Source organism: Oncorhynchus nerka, linkage group LG15 (assembly GCF_034236695.1).
Source record: "Oncorhynchus nerka isolate Pitt River linkage group LG15, Oner_Uvic_2.0, whole genome shotgun sequence".
Taxonomy (NCBI): Eukaryota; Metazoa; Chordata; class Actinopteri; order Salmoniformes; family Salmonidae; genus Oncorhynchus; species Oncorhynchus nerka.
In genome coordinates, this window is record NC_088410.1 from 28522533 (window position 1) to 28541932 (window position 19400).

A 19400-nucleotide genomic window follows, 5' to 3' on the forward strand; every position below is an offset into this window, starting at 1 on the left:
AGCCCTTCGTACATCAGCTGATATCTCCAAGTGCTGTACAGAAACCCAGCCTAAAACCCCAAACAGCAAGCAATGCAGGTGTAGAAGCACGGTGGCTAGGAAAAACTCCCTAGAAAGGCCAAAACCTAGGAAAAAACCTAGAGAGGAACCAGGCTATGTGGGGTGGCCAGTCCTCTTCTGGCTGTGCCGGTGGAGATTATAACAGAACATGGCCAAGATGTTCAAATGTTCATAAATGACCAGCATGGTTGAATAATAATAAGGCAGAACAGTTGAAACTGGAGCAGCAGCACGGCCAGGTGGACTGGGGACAGCAAGGAGTCATCATGTCAGGTAGTCCTGGGGCATGGTCCTAGGGCTCAGGTCCTCCGAGAGAGAGAAAGAAAGAGAGAAAGAGAGAATTAGAGAGAGCACATGTGGGGTGGCCAGACCTCTTCTGGCTGTGCCGGGTGGAGATTATGACAGAACATAGCCAAGATGTTCAAATGTTCATAAATGACCAGCATGGTTGAATAATAATAAGACAGAACAGTTGAAACTGGAGCAGCAGCACGGCCAGGTGGACTGGGGACAGCAAGGAGTCATCATGTCAGGTAGTCCTGGGGCATGGTCCTAGGGCTCAGGTCCTCCAAGAGAGAGAAAGAAAGAGAGAAAGAGAGAATTAGAGAGAGCACATGTGGGGTGGCCAGTCCTCTTCTGGCTGTGCCGGGTGGAGATTATGACAGAACATGGCCAAGATGTTCAAATGTTCATAAATGACCAGCATGGTCGAATAATAATTAGGCAGACCAGTTGAAACTGAAGCAGCAGCACGGCCAGGTGGACTGGGGACAGCAAGGAGTCATCATGTCAGGTAGTCCTGGGGCATGGTCCTACGGCTCAGGTCCTCCAAGAGAGAGAAAGAGAGAAAGAGAGAATTAGAGAAAGCACACTTAAATTCACACTGGACACCGAATAGGACAGGATAAGTACTCCAGATATAACAAACTGACCCTAGCCCCCCGACACATAAACTACTGCAGCATAAATACTGGAGGCTGAGACAGGAGGGGTAAGGAGACACTGTGGCCCCATCCGAGGACACCCCCAGACAGGGCTAAACAGGAAGGATATAACCCCACCCACTTTGCCAAAGCACAGCCCCCACACCACTAGAGGGATATCTTCAACCACCAACTTACCATCCTGAGACAAGGCTGAGTATAGCCCACAAAGATCTCCGCCATGGCACAACCCAAGGGGGGGCGCCAACCCAGACAGGATGACCACATCAGTGAATCAACCCACTCAGGTGACGCACCCATTCCAGGGACGGCATGAGACAGCCCCAGTAAGCCAGTGACTCAGCCCCTGTAATAGGGTTAGAGGCAGAGAATCCCAGTGGAAAGAGGGGAACCGGCCAGGCAGAGACAGCAAGGGCGGTTCGTTGCTCCAGAGCCTTTCCGTTCACCTTCCCACTCCTGGGCCAGACTACACTCAATCATATGACCCACTGAAGAGATGAGTCTTCAGTAAAGACTTAAAGGTTGAGACCGAGTTTGCGTCTCTGACATGGGTAGGCAGACCGTTCCATAAAAATGGAGCTCTATAGGAGAAAGCCCTGCCTCCAGCTGTTTGCTTAGAAATTCTAGGGACAATTAGGAGGCCTGCGTCTTGTGACCGTAGCGTACATGTAGGTATGTACGGCAGGACCAAATCAGAGAGATAGGTAGGAGCAAGCCCATGTAATGCTTTGTAGGTTAGCAGTAAAACCTTGAAATCAGCCCTTGCTTTGACAGGAAGCCAGTGTAGGGAGGCTAGCACTGGAGTAATATGATCAAATTGTTTGGTTCTAGTCAGGATTCTAGCAGCCGTATTTAGCACTAACTGAAGTTTATTTAGTGCTTTATCCGGGTAGCCGGAAAGTAGATCATTGCAGTAGTCTAACCTAGAAGTGACAAAAGCATGGATTAATTTTTCTGCATCATTTTTGGACAGAAAGTTTCTGATTTTTGCAATGTTGCGTAGATGGAAAAAAGCTGTCCTTGAAATGGTCTTGATATGTTCTTCAAAAGATAGATCAGGGTCCAGAGTAACGCCGAGGTCCTTCACAGTTTTATTTGAGACGACTGTACAACCATTAAGATTAATTGTCAGATTCAAGATCTCTTTGTTTCTTGGGACCTAGAACAAGCATCTGTTTTGTCTGAATTTAAAAGTAGAACGTTTGCAGCCATCCACTTCCTTATGTCTGAAACACATGCTTCTAGCAAGGGCAATTTTGGGGCTTCACCATGCACACCATCACCACACACACATATGTTGTGTCTTTGGCTATGCCAGATTAAGTGATATGACATGATAAAATAATTTTCCGTAATTAATATTACCTGATTGAGCTAATCATGTAAATGTAATTAACTAGAGAGTCGGGCACCACAAAATAATATTTATAGAGCTGGTATCTTCCGAATAAACTCTTAAAGACCTAGTAATATTTTACATCAATAGCAGTCAATATTAATCGTCATCTTAATTCAGTCTCATTGTTGTAAATTCTTGGTTATCTGCACGAACCCTGGCTAACAATTTGAATCAGCAAAACAAAATTGGTTTTAATAATTTATTTACTAAATACCTAACTAATCACACAGAATTACACATACACATAATTAAATCATAACTTGATTACAAATTACGTCATAAAGGAAAACGGCCCTAGCGGGCGGAACAGATATGACAGCTTGTTACACAAAAGAAAAGGGGCTGGGTTTGAGTGAAGGAGCGGGAAGACTGAGGAACAAAGGCCGAAGCTGTGCTATCGTAAATACAGTATATTATGCATTCTAAAATACCACCCATTTGGAAAAGGAAAATGCAATAAATATTTACCCTGAGCTGCGCTTCGGTAGGTTGGTGGTAGATGGAAGGCCGTGTTGCCCAACCGAGTCCTTTGAAGAAAGTCTCTGGTTGTCAATTGGGTACGTTGTAGTAACGTCGTTGTGTGGTAGAAGGGATACTCTGTCTGTTCCTTCCTAACCTGCGTTTGCATCTGCTGTTGCTCACTCAACGGCTAGGAGGTATCACTTCTGTAGTGAATAAGTTCATACTATTCGCAACCAAAGCTCACGCTTATGTTGGCTTCATTCTGTAGTTATTATCTGAACCATTCTGACATCGGACCGTCGTCCGACATCCTCGGAACAGAAGGTTATATTGTCGTCAAGGGCTTATATAGGAAGGGAGAGGAGGGCGTGTTTGAAAAGTTTTATAGCCCATGTCCCTTCACAGGGGCGGGCCACTGATTGAGCAGAGCCCTATCTTATGAAAACCCACATCTCACATTTTAGAAGCTAAAATCACATTTCATCCCATCACAAATAATTTCATATTCAAACATTTAAATTGAACAACAATTCCATGTGAATCCGATAACTCTGATGTGTAGACTTTCCACTGTAGAGTTTGTCATCTTATCATTGATGAGAATGTCTCAGATGACAACCGAACTGACATCATATTCATTTAAGTACCACCGCATATGTTCAGTTGGTCGGATTACCAGAATATAGTTCATTTCCCCCACCTTCTGATGTTCCCAGTATCTCTATGTTAACCAAGGGTTTTGCAAATGTAACATCAGTAGGGTAGAGAGAGGAAAAAGGGGGGAAGAGGTATTTATGACTGTCATAAACATACCCCCAGGCCAACGTCATGACACATATATAGACACACACACACATATACACACACTCACACACAAACACAAACGAGTGAGCGCACGCACAGACAGACGGACACAGAGGGACACACTCACGCACGCACACACACACTCTTTCTTCCCTCCTCTGACTCGAGCATGCCATCTAGTCAGCCTTGCGGTAGATACCAAGTCAAATCAAATGTTATTTGTCACGTAGACATGGTTATATAAAAATCGAATCAAATCTTATTGGTCACATACACATGGTGAGCAGATGTTAATACGAGTGTAGCGAAATGCTTGTAACCAATCCACAAGAACTACATTATACACACAAATATAAAGGGATGGAATACGAATATGTACATATAAATATATAGATGAGCGATGGCTGCGCGGCATAGGCAAGATGCAGTAGATGGTATGAAATACAGTATATACATATGTTGTGTCTTTACTATCATTAAATTGAAGACTTTCTTTAATCAAAGATTCTCTGTAATTAGTATTACGCGATCAAACTGATTAATCATGTAACTGTAATTAACTAGGAAGTCGGGGCACCAAGGAAAATATTCAGATGACAAAGTAATCATTTCCTAAAATAACTTTTTAGATATAAAATATCTGATCAAATAGTCTTCTGATGAATGAATTATTTACCTCATGTTAGTCTCATTCCAAACGTCATAAATTGTTGGTTATCTGCACGAACCCAGTCTTCACTCTGAGTCATCCATACATCAATTGTCTTAAATCATTTATTTATTACCAACTAAGTAATTCACAGAGCTGCATAAACAAAACAACAAAGTAAATATGGTTACAAGAAAGGATTGGAGAATGTGCCCTGGTGGGCTAAACCGGCATGGCGGCCTGTTAGGCAAAAGGGGAAGTGGGGGTCAACTAAGAAGTCACTACAGAGTTAATAATTATAACAATTGAAATGCTAATCCTTTACATATGAACGCTCACTCATTCGGGAACAATTGCAATCAATCTTTATATATACGCTCAGTGTGTCGTCTTGATCGCTGTTGAAAAGTTTGTTTCTTTTGTAGAATTGTCCATCTCTCTGTCGTGGTTATAGTGGATAGTTCAGAGTGACATTCATTCATGTTGTTGTAGAATGAGTGTTTTGGCAGTTGTCGTTCTTCGCGTTCAATGATACCGAATTCCTAGCTGCAGACGAGTAATTCATATCAAAGACTTGTTCTTATTCTGTCGGTATCGATAGTCTAAGAGTTTAACCACGTGGTATGGTTAAACGATTCAACAATGGTCTGCAACCTTTGTCCTCCCGTGATTGAGAGAAACATGGTCTATTGAGAATTTCTCAAAATTGGGGTTTTATTCAGAATTGCAGAAAGGGGGCTGTCCCAGGATGCCTGGCCCTAACTGGGCTCATGGGCGGTCCTCTGATTTAGTTAAACTCAAAAGGGAATAATTGGAGTTTCCTTCATTAAACAGTCCAAAATCACATTACACAATTTTACAAACAGTATCATACTCACTCATTCATCTTATACAACAATTAGATGTAAACATATCTGAGGCTATTATATAAACAGCAGTTATGGTAGTGTTGCCACGCCATCTCCCACGAGCTCCCCAAGTTGTAACAAACGGACCAGTTCGTAGCTGGATTCTTCACCGATCTTTTATACCTTCTCCGGAAGGTAAACGTTGTTCGGACCTCAAGTTCTGTGAGGTGGAAGAAATTCCTTTGTTCTCTATGAAACTTCACTCTCTCTATACTGTGTGGCCATGAGGCAGGGTCTTCTCCTCAGGAATTTAACGACCTCTCTCGGACCACAGCAGCCTAGTTGAAGGAGGCAAGGGGGAGGCAGGAAGAGGGGGATGGGGCTTGCTGTACCCAAAGACTGCAACGTCATGACACATATGAGATGAGTAACGTAGGATATGTAAACATTAAAGTGGCATTATTTAAAGTGACTCGTAATCAATTTATTAAAGTGTCCAGTGATTTGGGTCTGTATGTTGGCAACAGCCTCTCTATGTTAGTGATGGCTGTTTAGCTCTCTGATGGCCTTGAGATAGAAGCTGTTTTTCAGTCTCTTGGTCCCTGCTTTGATGCACCTGTACTGACCTCGCCTTCTGGATGATAGTGGGGTGAACAGGCAGTGGCTCGGGTGGTTGTTGTCCTTGATGATCTTTTTGGCCTTCCTGTGACTTTGGGTGCTGTAGTTGTCCTGCAGGGCAGGTAGTTTGCCCCCGGTGATGCTTTGTGCAGACCGCACTACCCTCTGGAGAGCCTTGCGGTTGAGGGTGGTGCAGTTTCTGTATCAGGCGGTGATCCAGCCTGACAGGATGCTCTCGATTGTGCATCTGTAAAAGTTTGTGAGGGATTTAGGTGACAAGCCAAATATCTTCAGCCTCCTGAGGTTGAAGAGGCACTGTTGCGCCTTCTTCACCACACTGTCTGTGTGGGTGGACCATTTCAGTTTGTCCGTGATGTGTACACCGAGGAACTTCAAACTTTCCACTTTCTCCACTACTGTCCCGTCGATATGGATAGAGGGGTGCACCCTCTGCTGTTTCCTGAAGTCCACAATCATCTACTTTGTTTTGTTGATGTTGAGTGAGAGGTTGTTTTCCTGACACCACACTCCGAGGGCCCTCACCTCCTCCCTGTAGGCAGTCTCGTCGTTGTTGGTAATCAAGCCCACTACTGTTGTGTCGTCTGCAATCTTGATGATTGAATTGGAGGCGTGCATGGCCACACAGTCATGGGTGAACAGGGAGTACAGGAGAGGGCTGAGCATGCACCCTTGTGGGGCCCCAGTGTTGAGGATCAGCGATGTGGAGATGCTGTTTCCTAGTCAATGAACAGCATTCTTACATACCCTGTAGGTATTCCTCTTGTTCAGATGGAATAGGGCAGTGTGCAATGTGATGGCGATTGCATCGTCATTGGACCTGTTGGGCAGAATGCAAAATGAAGTGGGTCTAGGGTGGCAGGTAACGTGGAGGTGATATGATCCTTGACTAGTCTCTCAAAGCACTTCCTGATGACAGAAGTGAGTGCTACGGGGTGATTGTCATTTAGTTCAGTTATCTTTGCCATCTTTGGTACAGGAACAATGTTGGCCATCTTGTAGCATGTGCGGACAGCAGACTGGGATAGGGAGTGATTGAATATGTCTGTAAACACACCAGCCAGCTGGTCTGCGCATGCTCTGAGGAAATGGCTAGGGATGTCATCTTGGCCAGCAGCCTTGCGAGGGTTAACACGTTTATACACGGCTGTGACTATAATCAAAGAGAATTCTCTTGGGAGATAATGCGGTCGGCATTTGATTGTAAGGAATTCTAGGACAGGTAAACAAAAGGACTTAAGTTCCTGTGTGCTGCCGGGGCGGCAGGGTAGCCTAGTGGTTAGAGCGTTGGACTAGTAAGGTTGCAAGTTCAAATCCCTGAGCTGACAAGGTACAAATCTGTCGTTCTGCCCCTGAACAGGCAGTTGACCCACTGTTCCTAGGCCGTCATTGAAAATAAGAATTTGTTCTTAACTGACTTGCCTAGTAAAATAAAGGTAAAATAAATAAAAATGTTACACCATGAGGCATACACCCCCACCCTTCTTCTTACCAGAGAGATGTTTGTTTCTGTCTGCAAAATGCATGAAGAAACACAGTGGCTGTACCGACTCTGACAACATATCCTGATTGAGCCATGTTTCCGTGAAACAGAGAATGTTACAATCTCTGATGTCTCTCTGGAAGGCAACTCGTGCCCTAATTTCGTGCACCTTGCTGACAAGAGCCTGGACATTGGCAACTAACATGCTCGGAAAAGGTGGGTTGTGTGCTCGCCTAACCAGGAGGCCGCTCCTTCTGCGGCGACGACATTGTTTTGGGTCGGCCTCTGGGATTAGATCCAATGTTCAGGGTGGAGGTCCGAACAAAGGATCCGCTTCTGGAAAGTCGTATTCCTGGTCATAATGTTGGTAAATTGATGTCGCTCTTATATCCAATAGTTCTTCCCAGCTGTGTGTAATAACAGTTAAGATTTTCTGGGCTAACATTGTAAGAAATAATACATAAAAAAACAAAATACTGCATAGTTTCCTAAGGACTTGAAGCGAGGCGACCATCTCTGTCGGCGCCATCTCGATATCAGAGGCAGCTGGTGATACAATTACCCTTCCTCCCCTGATCAACCCCTCTACAAGTCATGTCTGTCTGTCATCATCCTTCTATGAATATTTAATATTCATTCCAAATGGCACCCTATTCCCTATATAGTCCACTACTTCTGACCAGAGCCCGCAGTGCTATTGTAGGGAACAGGGTGCCATTTGGGATGCATTTGGGATGCTACTAATGTCTCCACTTCACTCCACTCAGTTCCACAGCTCTCTCGTCAAGTGTCTGGTTTGGTATTAATGTGTCACTGTGTTTTGTGTCCCCCTCCCTTTCCCTGCGATGACTTGTGTCTGGGTGAACGTGTTGTGACTGACTGGGACTGAGTGAGTCAGTGAGAGAGAGAGGCAGCTGGTGACTGGGTTTTGGATGGCAGTAGGTGTGTGTGTGTGTGTGCGTGCGTGCGTGTGGGTGTAGGAGGGTGTGAGGCAGAGTGTGACGGAGCACCGAATGCTGGCTGGCAGTGGGTATAGCGGTCGTCTGAGGCAAACAGGGCTGGTTTCTGTGTGTGTGTGTGTGTGTGTTTGTGCATGCGTGCGTGAGTAGGGGTCGTCTGAGGCATGCATGTCATGTAGCACTTTGGCAAAAACTACGATGTAATGGGAGAGACAGATGTTCAAAATTACCCTGTGCAATTTGAAAAGTGTCACCATCATGCAATTCTATATGTAAATAGATGAAGAGCAAATGGTGATAAATGCTACTCTTCTTTAGTACGCAGTGTCGTTATCCACCCAGACTATTTGATAGCTTAATCAGAGTAATAAAACCACACTGTGCAGAACAGAACTGCACTTCCATGGCACGATGACATCATCAGATCCCATCTCTCCCACCAACATGCTTCCTCTCAGCACTATAAATGCATGAAAATGAAAAAGGTAAACAGATACAACATGCAATTTTCCATCGAGGATATTTGATAGTTAATTAAAGTAACAAAAACCATAGCAGAATTGAAACAGTGTTTAGCTCGTGTCCTACTCTGGGCTGCTGCAGACTTACATGACACGATGACATCACCAGATCCCACCGCTCCCACCAGCATGCTTCCTCTCAGCACTAACCCAGGGATGGTTTGTATCTCCTCTCCTGCTCTGACACAGAGTCTGCACCCCAAAAGCAGCCTATTACCTATTTAGTGCACTACTTTTGACCAGAACCCTATGGCCCTGGGTCAAAAGTAGTGTACTATAAAGGGAATATGATGTCAGTTGAGACACAGAGGGACAGAGAGGGAGTGGAGTTGCCCATGGTGACTAATAGGCTGTATTTCAGAGGGGAATTACAGTAGTCCAGAGAGGAGAGCAGTTTAATCCACCAAACCATTACAGCCCTGCAGACTGGAGTTACATCCCAAGGGGAACCCTGTTCCCTACATATTGCACTATTTTGACCAGTGCCCTATAGGCAAGCCTATGGGTTCTGATCAAAAGTAGTGTACTATATCGGGAATAGGATGCCATTTGGAATGTAGACTGGGACGGAGTGGAGCAATGAGAGAGCTCTCAGACACCAGCCATCATTTTCACAGGCTGAGGACCATCAGACAGACCTGGGTCCAAATAGTATTCAAAATATTTGATGTACTTTGACTTAGCATTTGCTCCAGCCTGCCTGGAATGACAGATGGGCAGGGTTTGCACTTCTGGGGCTATTCCATTGGTTTCATTGGGCCTGGCAAGCTTCGACAGCATGTGAAACATTTTGGATGCTATTTGAAGCCATGTCTGGCTGAGGGCTATCAGCTCTACCCTCAGTGTGGAAGCTGTAAGCTTGAGGGAGAGGTCAGCAGTGCAGGGGCCAGGGATAAGGCTGGTCATGGTGGGGATGGAACGAACACATGCTGTACCCTCAGTGTGGAAGCTGTAAGCTTGAGGGAGAGGTCAGCAGTGCAGGGGCCAGGGATAAGGCTGGTCATGGTGGGAATGGAACGAACACATGCTGTACCCTCAGTGTGGAAGCTGTAAGCTTGAGGGAGAGGTCAGCAGTGCAGGGGCCAGGGATAAGGCTGGTCATGGTGGGAATGGAACGAACACATGCTGTACCCTCAGTGTGGAAGCTGTAAGCTTGAGGGAGAGGTCAGCAGTGCAGGGGCCAGGGATAAGGCTGGTCATGGTGGGGATGGAACGAACACATGCTGTACCCTCAGTGTGGAAGCTGTAAGTTTGAGGGAGAGGTCAGCAGTGCAGGGGCCAGGGATAAGGCTGGTCATGGTGGGAATGGAACGAACACATGCTGTACCTGTTCTTTTCACTCTGTCATTTAGGTTAGTATCGTAGAGTAACTTCAATGTTGTTGATCCATCCTCAGTTTTCTCCTATCACAGCCATTCAATTCTGTAACTGGTTTAAAATCACCATTGGTATCATGGTGAAATCCCTGAGTGGTTTCCTTCCTCTCTGTCAACTGAGTTAGGAAGGACGCCTGCATCTTTGTAGTGACAGGGGGTATTGATTGAATCAAATTTGATTTGTCACATGTGCCGAATACAACAGCCTTACCGTACAATGCTTATTTACAAGCCTTTAACCAAGAATGAAGACTAAGAAAATATTTGCTAAATAAACTAAAGTAAGAAAACAAACATAATGAGGCTATATACAAGGGGTATCGGTCACCGAGTCAATGTCCGGTGGTACGGGTTAGTCAAGGCAATTGAGGTAATATGTACATGTAGTTAAGGGTAAAGTGACTATACATAGATGATAAACAGTGAGTAGGACATGATTCTCATACTGTAGAAAAGAAGCCTTGACTGTATCAATCAATCGTTTCCTTACCCAACACTGCCCCCCGGAGACGTGGTCATGACACAACACCACGTATATACACCGAGTGTACAAGCATTAGGAACATCTTTCCATGACAGACTGACCAGGTGAAAGCTATGATCTCTTATTGATGTCACTTGTTAAATCCACTTCAATCAGTGTAGTAAGAGAGGAAACAGGTTAATTCGGGATTTTTAAGCCTTGAGACAATTGAGACATGGATTGCATATGTGTGTCATTCAGAGGGTGAATGGGTAAGACAAAAGATTTAAGTGCCTTTGAACGGGGTATGGTAGTAGGTACCAAGCTACCGGTTTGAGTCAAGAACAGCAACGCAGCTGGTTTCACACTCAACTGTTTCTCATGTGTATCAAGAATGGTTCCACCACCCAAAGGATATCCAGCCAACTTGACACAACTGTGGGAAGCATTGGAGTCAACATGGGCCAGCATCCCTGTAGAACACTTTCGACACCTTGTGGAGTCCATGCTACGACAACATTGGGGCTATTCTGAGGGAAAAAGGGGTGCAACTTAATATTAGGAAGACGTTCCTGATGTTTTGTACACTCAGGGTATACAACAATTTGGTAGGTGCAGTGAAATGTGTCGTTTTACTGGGTCAGCTATAGTAGTACGGCGCCCCCTGAGGCGAATTAGGGTTAAGTACCTTGCTTAAGGGCACAGACAGATTTTTCATCTTGTCAGCAAGGGTATTCGACCAGGCGACCTTTTGGTTAGTGGCCCAACGCTCTAACCGTTAGCAGTCGCTTCTATCCAAAGCCACATACATTTGTTGCATGGCTCCAGGAGGAATCGAACCCAGGACAGTTGCACACAGCTCTACCAACTGAGCCAAACAGGAGCACATTTTCCCATGTCAGATTTGATTTATCATTAATTTCACACAGATCACTCTTCAAGCCGACTCTCTCCGGCAACCATAACCTAATTGGAATTTGTTTCAACTCAGTAAATAGCCATTGGCATGTTCATCTTTTTCTTAAAAAATTGTCCATATAACTAAGAACAGGAGAATAGCGTACCATGTAAAACAAGAGATTGGTTCAGGTGGTTCCATTTCACATTCAGCATTAATATTACCACGAGGAGAAACTTGGATGAACCAATTACATTTTCCTCAGTAATTATTTAAGATTATCACATATTTTATTTTAGCTTAAGGCAACGTGAGGTCAAGACAAACATTGTACTGCAAATCCTAACTTACAAGTGAGTTCACTTAGTCATGCAATGATGTCAATGGGAAAACCTGTAAAGATTTGATTTCTAAAGTGAAAGTTGGGATTCGTCACAGAATTTGTTGAGAAAATATCTCCTCGTACGTAGTAGATACTTGTCTGATACATTTACACTGGTTGCCTTTGCCTTCAGATAATTTGCATACTTTGAAATGACCGTTTATTTTCTCCAAAAAATCAAACACACCGTAAAATACATTTGCTTCCAAACTGCTCATCATTCACATCAGACAAATAAAATGTTAATAAATTAATAATTATCACTAACATATAGTTATACCCCTACAGCTCCCTACCCGAAATCTTATTTTCTTATCTTGTTACTGTAATGATTAACCCTAACCCTTCCAAACCCTTAGACCCCCCCCCCACCCTCAACCCACCCACTCTCCCTGAGCAAACTGACAGACCAACACATAAAATCCACCACAGCCTGTAGAACCCATTATAGAAACATAACAATTCAGGACCATTATGACAAACCATTCCATACTAGGGCCAGGAGTTTATTCAGACCATGTGATCTGACCAGGAACCATTTATAGTCCAACATGTGGTCAGGTCATGTGGTCAGGAAAAAAAACTCCTGGCCCTCCTTATGACACATGCAGTGACTTGAAGAGTTGGCTGAATTGGTTGTGATTCAAATGAATGCCATTGCACGTCATAGTAAATAACTTGTCATGAACAGTTTGTCACTTTTATAACGAGTTATAAAGCTTTCATGATGCATCGTTACCACAAAGCGTGACCCTGAACCCCAAAATCCCCATGGAACCCACATTGACATAACCACCTCCCTTATTAAGACCTTAAGACCTCCATAGTGTTTTTTTGTTTTTTTTTCTCAATTGACATTTCATTCATTACAAATGTTTAAAAAAAAACAGAAAAAAAGAAGCAATAATGGCTCATATACATATCGACAAAATGGATTCTTCTTAATATTTCTGATGAGTGTTCTATAAAACGAAGGAGTCCCACAGAACAGAACTACACAGCCAGTCTTCCATAGACCCTTCCATAGAACCCATGCTGGTAACATCAGTCCAATGATCCAGGTTAGCTATGGGTATAGTATGGTAAAGTATGCTATGGTACAGTATGGCTGCGACTGAAATGGCCCTATCCCCTACATAGTGCACTACTCTCATAGGGTTCTGGTCAAAAGTAGTGCACTATACATGGAACAGGGTGCCATTTCAGACACAACATGTCTGTGGTTCCTGTTGGGGTAGTTTACATGCTAGATGTTAGGTCTGTGGATCATGTGCGTCGGGTCTTCTGTCTCTTGGCCTGGCGTTTGGCCTCGTCCAGGGCAGCGTTGTCCCCACCGGCCTGGCTCAGGCTACGCACCCCCTGCAGACGGCTCACCAGCTGCAGCAGCAGGGGGATCACCTGGGGAGAGACAGGGAGTTATAGATATATATATATATATAGGAAGTCTGCTTGAACATTTACCAGACCACTCAATTACAGTACGTTGGATACATGATACATGGCTATGCAATAGGAGTGGAGGCAGTGTACCTTCTCATGGTTGTAGGCTGCCAGCAGGAGCAGTAGAGTGAGGGGTAGAGCTATGTAGGAGCCCTGGGCTACGTCCTGGTCAGGAACTTTACGCTGTGATGAAGAACATCACATTGGGTTCGCATTCATTATTCAGAAGACACACAATGCAGGCTCTTTTTTTTTATCACTGTAATGAGAATATTCTAAATGTATTACATTAGTTGTTTCCGAACTAGGATGAAGTTGCCTGCAGACGCTGATCTAAAATCTGTTTTGTGCTTTACCCACATCATGGATAAGGTTAGAATGCGGACAGGATAAGCTGATCTTAGATCTGTTTTGTGCTTTACCCACATCATGGATAAGGTTAGAATGCGGACAGGATAAGCTGATCTTAGATCTGTTTTGTGCTTTACCCACATCATGGATAAGGTTAGAATGCGGACAGGATAAGCTGATCTTAGATCTGTTTTGTGCTTACCCACATCATGGATAAGGTTAGAATGCGGACAGGATAAGCTGATCTTAGATCTGTGGCTGCGGAGAACTTCTAGCCGGAGGATTCAGCCCTGACGGAGTAGGTACTGTGTACTTACATTGGGGTTGAAGGTCAAAGTGATGTGCTTATGGTAGCCTGTAGAGGTGAAGGAGACTTGGGGCAGAGAGAAGTCGTACTGGGAGCGAGACAGTGTGGAGTGCAGAATCAACACATAGGTCTGTATTGGGGGAGAGGACACACAACAAAAAGTATATTTATGGTGATGACAACATACTCTAATGTTAATTCCACTGACCCAGAACCTCTAGATAAACCTATACACTACTTTCTATATACACTACTTTCTATCAGGCGAATAGCAACCATTAAAGGCCCAGTGCTGTCAAAATCCTGTTTTCCTGTGTTTTCTATCATATTGTACAACAGCTGATGAAACTAACACTGTAGAAGTGTGACAGATGTGAGCAGTGTAATTTTCTGAAAGTTAGTTGCTGGTTGAAAGAACAATTTACACAAGACATTCTAAAATCAGCAGGATTTACATGGGTGAAGTTTAAGTTAATGGTCCAATAAAGAGAGATTCAAACCTCTCTGCCAATAACAGTTCTCAGGTTACACACATATGTATATATATATGGCATCACGTTTGATAAAAAATGGAACAGGGTGCCACATTTGATAAAAAAGAAGATCAATTGAGTTATTTTTCATTAGTCGTCAAATGGAATTTTTTCTCCTCCCAAAAACTAGAGGGAAAAAAATACATACTAAACAAAAACAAGTCAAAAAGCATTTGCAAGCCAAAAAGAACCGATATCAATGATTAAAAAAGGAAATGAGAAAATGTATTTCAATCTGCTCTGCTTGGTTTGAAACTGTTCCTCACCTACGCTGGCATTTCTCAACCACTGATCGAGTGGGGGTGGGGTGGGGTTTAGAAGGGGGGGCAAACAAAAAAATCGGTTACTGTTGGTTAATACACTTGGAGAGACCATCATTCTATCACTATTTTGCATTGCTGTTGTATAACCTGTTAGGTTTTATTTCTAAGGGGGAGGGGGGAGCTGCTGCACCATGACGGTTTGTAAGTCTGGGAAAAAATTATTTGAAAAACAGTTTTTAAAAAGTTTTTTTTTTTTTTACTTCTCGGCCAATCAGGTTCATTAAGAGAGTAAGAGAGCCCCAGCCGTTCCCCATCCTCACTGGTCAAGCATACCCAACCTGTAGTCTGTGGTGTAAAATCAATGTTCGAAATATGATAATGACCCACGTTTGTAGACCTGGACCTCCTTGAACATGTTGATGTACACTTTATATACGCACAAAAGTATGTTGACACCCCTTCAAAATTTGTGGATTCGGCTATTTCAGCCACACCCGTTGCTGACAGTTGTATAAAATAGAGCACAGAGCCATGCAATCTCCATAGACAAACATAGGCCGTAGAATAGCCTTACTGTAGAGCTCAGTAACTTTCAACGTGGCACCATCACAGACTGCCAATTTCCAAACAAGTCAGTTCGTCAACTTTCTGCCCTGCTAGAGCTGCCCTGGACAACCATAAGTGCTGTTATTGTGAAGTGGAAACGTCTAGGAGCAACAACGGCTCAGCCACAAAGTGGTAGGCTACACAAGTTTACAGAACAGGACCGCCAAGTCAGCACAATAACTGTTTGTCGAAAGCGTCATGAAATGGGTTTCCATGGCCGAGCAGCCGCACACAATCCTAAGATCTCCATGCCCAATGCCGAGCATCGGCTGGAGTGGTGTAAAGCTCGCCTCAATTGGACTCTGTAGCAGGGGAAACACGTTCTCTGGAGTGATGAATCACGCTTCACCATCTGGCAGTACGACAGATGAATCTGGGTTTGGCGGATGCCAAGAGAACACTACCTGCCCCAATGCATAGTGCAAACTGTAAAGTTTGGTGGAGGAGGAATAATAATCTGGGGCTGTTTTTCTTGTTTTGAGCTAGGCCCCTTAATTTCAGTGAAGGGAAATATTAACGCTACAGCATACAATGACATTCTATACGATTCTGTGCTTTCAAATTTGTGGCAACAGTTTGGGGAAGGTCCTTTCCTGTTTCAGCATGACAATACCCCCTTGCACAAAGCAAGGTCCATACAGAAATTGTTTGTCGAGATCGGTGTGGAAGAACTTGACTGGCCTGCATAGAACCCTGACCTCAACCTTTGGGATGAATTGGAACGCCGACTGCGAGCCAGGCCTATTCGCCCAACCTCACTAATGCTTGTGGCTGAATGGAAGCAAGTCCCTGCAGCAATGTTCCAACATCTACTGGAAAGCCTTCCCAGAAGAGTGGAGGCTGTTGTAGCAGCAAAGGGAGGACCAACTCCATATTAATGCTCATGATTTTGGAATGAGATGTTTGACAAGAAGGTGTCCACATACCTTTGGTGATGTAGTGTATATTTGGGAGTAAACAGAGGGTACACATCTGCAGAAAGGTGAAAAGGAAAGAGCAGGAGTTCGGGAAACTCTCTAAATTTGCTTGGGGCTGACACAGATGATATTTAAATTGTTACAGCTAGCCTTTGTTTTCCATTTTCCCTCCATATACTAAAAAAAAATAATAATAATTACCCCTTTTTTTCTCCCCAATTTCATGGTATCCAATTGTTGTAGTAGCTACTATCTTGTCTCATCGCTACAACTCCAGTACAGGCTCGGGAGAGACGAAGGTTGAAAGTCATGCGTCCTCCGATACACAACCCAACCAGCCGTACTGCTTCTTAACACAGCGCGCATCCAACCGGAAGCCAGCCAATGTGTCGGAGGGTACACCATGCACCTGGCAACCTTGGTTGGCACGCACTGCGCCCGGCCCGCCACAGGTGCGCGATGAGACAAGGACATCCCTACCGACCAAGCCCTCCCTGCTGGGTCTTCTCCTACTGGCTGGGATCATCTATCACATTTATACAGCCAACCTACAGAGGCAGAGAGACCTGGTGACCATAAACAGCCAAGAGGAACAGGTATTTGACCAATGCATCTGGATCGGTCTGACTGACGGAGAGACGGAAGGGACCTGGAAACGGGTTGACGGCACAGCACTGACAACGGCGGTGGTGGTCTGAACCGGATTCAGAAGTTGTGACTGTGCTATGATGTATGGAGGCATACAACATATTCCTCTAAACGCATGGAATGACTTTGGGTGTGACGTGAAATATCTAGGGATTTGTGAGAAAGTGGATTATTAATACCATAACACCAGTGTCTACTTTAACATGTAAAGTGCACACAACTTCTTCCTTCCTTTTTCTCTCAAACACACACATCTAATTATCATGCTGTTTAACCAGCTTCTTGATATGCCACACCTGTCAGGTGGATGGATTATCTTGGCAAAAGGAGAAATGTTCACCAACCGGGATAGAAATACATTTGTGCAAAAATATTTAACTAAATGAGCTATTTGTGCATATGGGAACATTTTGGGCTCTCTATTACTTCAGGTCATGAAACACGGGACCAACACACAACATGTTATATTTAGTTCAGTATAGTTAAGCCATAATATGCTTGTGATTGGCTTGTAAAGACACAGTAGTTAAGTTTGCCATCTGTAGTATAGAAGTCAATGTAAGTAATTTACTGTTTTTTTTTTCTGGATCAAAATGGGGCGTAGGTGGTGGGTTCGGGGGGGCCGGAACCAACCAACATTTTAGAGGCCCTCGTGTTGTTGGCAGTGAAATGTAGCCGTTTTAAAACGGAGTGAATCAAACCTCATAAGAAAATCAATGCGTCATCAAAAATAATCTTCAAAGCATAATTTTTTAAATTTTAGATTCTCCGACTATCTAGCTTTTATTTTGGTGATTGTTAGTTCTCAAAGATAATATTAAAAAAATATAATGGTCCATTATCTTTTCTACATACTTAATATCTGGTTTAAGTCGTTTAAGTTTACACCGAAAACATTTTTCCATCCTGAAAAGTACTTGTAATTTTTTGGACATAGGCAGCCCGAAAACACACTGACTGTTATATCTTGAAAAAACGACAACTTAATTAAGAAAATGTATTTCTATATGTTGTACAATGTTAAACTGACAATCCCAAAATAAACAGATTCATTTTGTTCTCGATTTCTCTGTTGTCTTCTGCTTTAATTGATAAAATATTGTTATTATTTAGATTATTTTCGTTTCTGGGAAGCGTATTACGACTTTGTTAAATACAACTTAAATAAGTTGTGATTTGATTGAAGTAATACCACTGACCCAGAAGAGCCATTTCTGGGTTGGGTATAGCAGTGCTTCAGGTCTCAGGAAGGCAGTAATGATGCTTCCTTGGCTATCAGCTACACACATTTATAGCCCGCCTCATACCACCTTACATACTAATAGCAGGTCCATACCTCTCCATCCCTGTCCAGAGGCGGGAAGTGAAAGAAGAGGGACTGTCCCAAAGACACACTGTTGATGGGGTTGTCAAGGTTGTCACTCTTATACAGCTTCACCTGCATGGGACAGGAGGAGAAATACAATTATATGGAGCCATAGAATTAAATAGAGGACTCTAGATGGATATAACTCATTTTAGCATTAGTCCTCTTACGGGTATTGTAGTGAGGGGATCTTACAGAGAGGGTGGGCAGGTGTTCTGGTGAGGTTTTATGGGTATTGTAGTGAGGGGATCTTACAGAGAGGGTGGGTAGGTGTTCTGATGAGGTTTTATGGGTATTGTAGTGAGGGGATCTTACAGAGAGGGTGGGCAGGTGTTCTGGTGAGGTTTTATGGGTATTGTAGTGAGGGGATCTTACAGAGAGGGTGGGTAGGTGTTCTGATGAGGTTTTATGGGTATTGTAGTGAGGGGATCTTACAGAGAGGGTGGACAGGTGTTCTGGTGAGGTTTTATGGGTATTGTAGTGAGGGGATCTTACAGAGAGGGTGGGTAGGTGTTCTGGTGAGGTTTTATGGGTATTGTAGTGAGGGGATCTTACAGAGAGGGTGGACAGGTGTTCTGATGAGGTTTTATGGGTATTGTAGTGAGGGGATCTTACAGAGAGGGTGGACAGGTGTTCTGGTGAGGTTTTATGGGTATTGTAGTGAGGGGATCTTACAGAGAGGGTGGGCAGGTGTTCTGGTGAGGTTTTATGGGTATTGTAGTGAGGGGATCTTACAGAGAGGGTGGACAGGTGTTCTGGTGAGGTTTTATGGGTATTGTAGTGAGGGGATCTTACAGAGAGGGTGGGCAGGTGTTCTGATGAGGTTTTATGGGTATTGTAGTGAGGGGATCTTACAGAGAGGGTGGACAGGTGCTCTGCTGAGGTTTTATTGGTATTGTAGTGAGGGGATCTTACAGAGAGGGTGGACAGGTGTTCTGGTGAGGTTTTATGGGTATTGTAGTGAGGGGATCTTACAGAGAGGGTAGGCAGGTGCTCTGCTGAGGTTTTATTGGTATTGTAGTGAGGGGATCTTACAGAGAGGGTGGGCAGGTGTTCTGGTGAGGTTTTATGGGTATTGTAGTGAG

General features: G+C 43.9%; 1 protein-coding gene across 1 annotated transcript in view; it reads right to left on the bottom strand.

Annotated features, from left to right (window-relative positions):
• Positions 1–12030: 12030 nt before the first annotated feature.
• Positions 12031–19400, bottom strand: part of LOC115142414 (BOS complex subunit NOMO1-like) — a 35534-nt gene continuing 28164 nt past the window's right edge. Inside the window, 4 exon segments of the mRNA XM_029681843.2 lie at positions 12031–13282; positions 13415–13507; positions 13993–14112; positions 18286–18387. Coding sequence (XP_029537703.2) covers positions 13151–13282; positions 13415–13507; positions 13993–14112; positions 18286–18387 — 447 coding nt within the window. The 3' untranslated portion in view covers positions 12031–13150.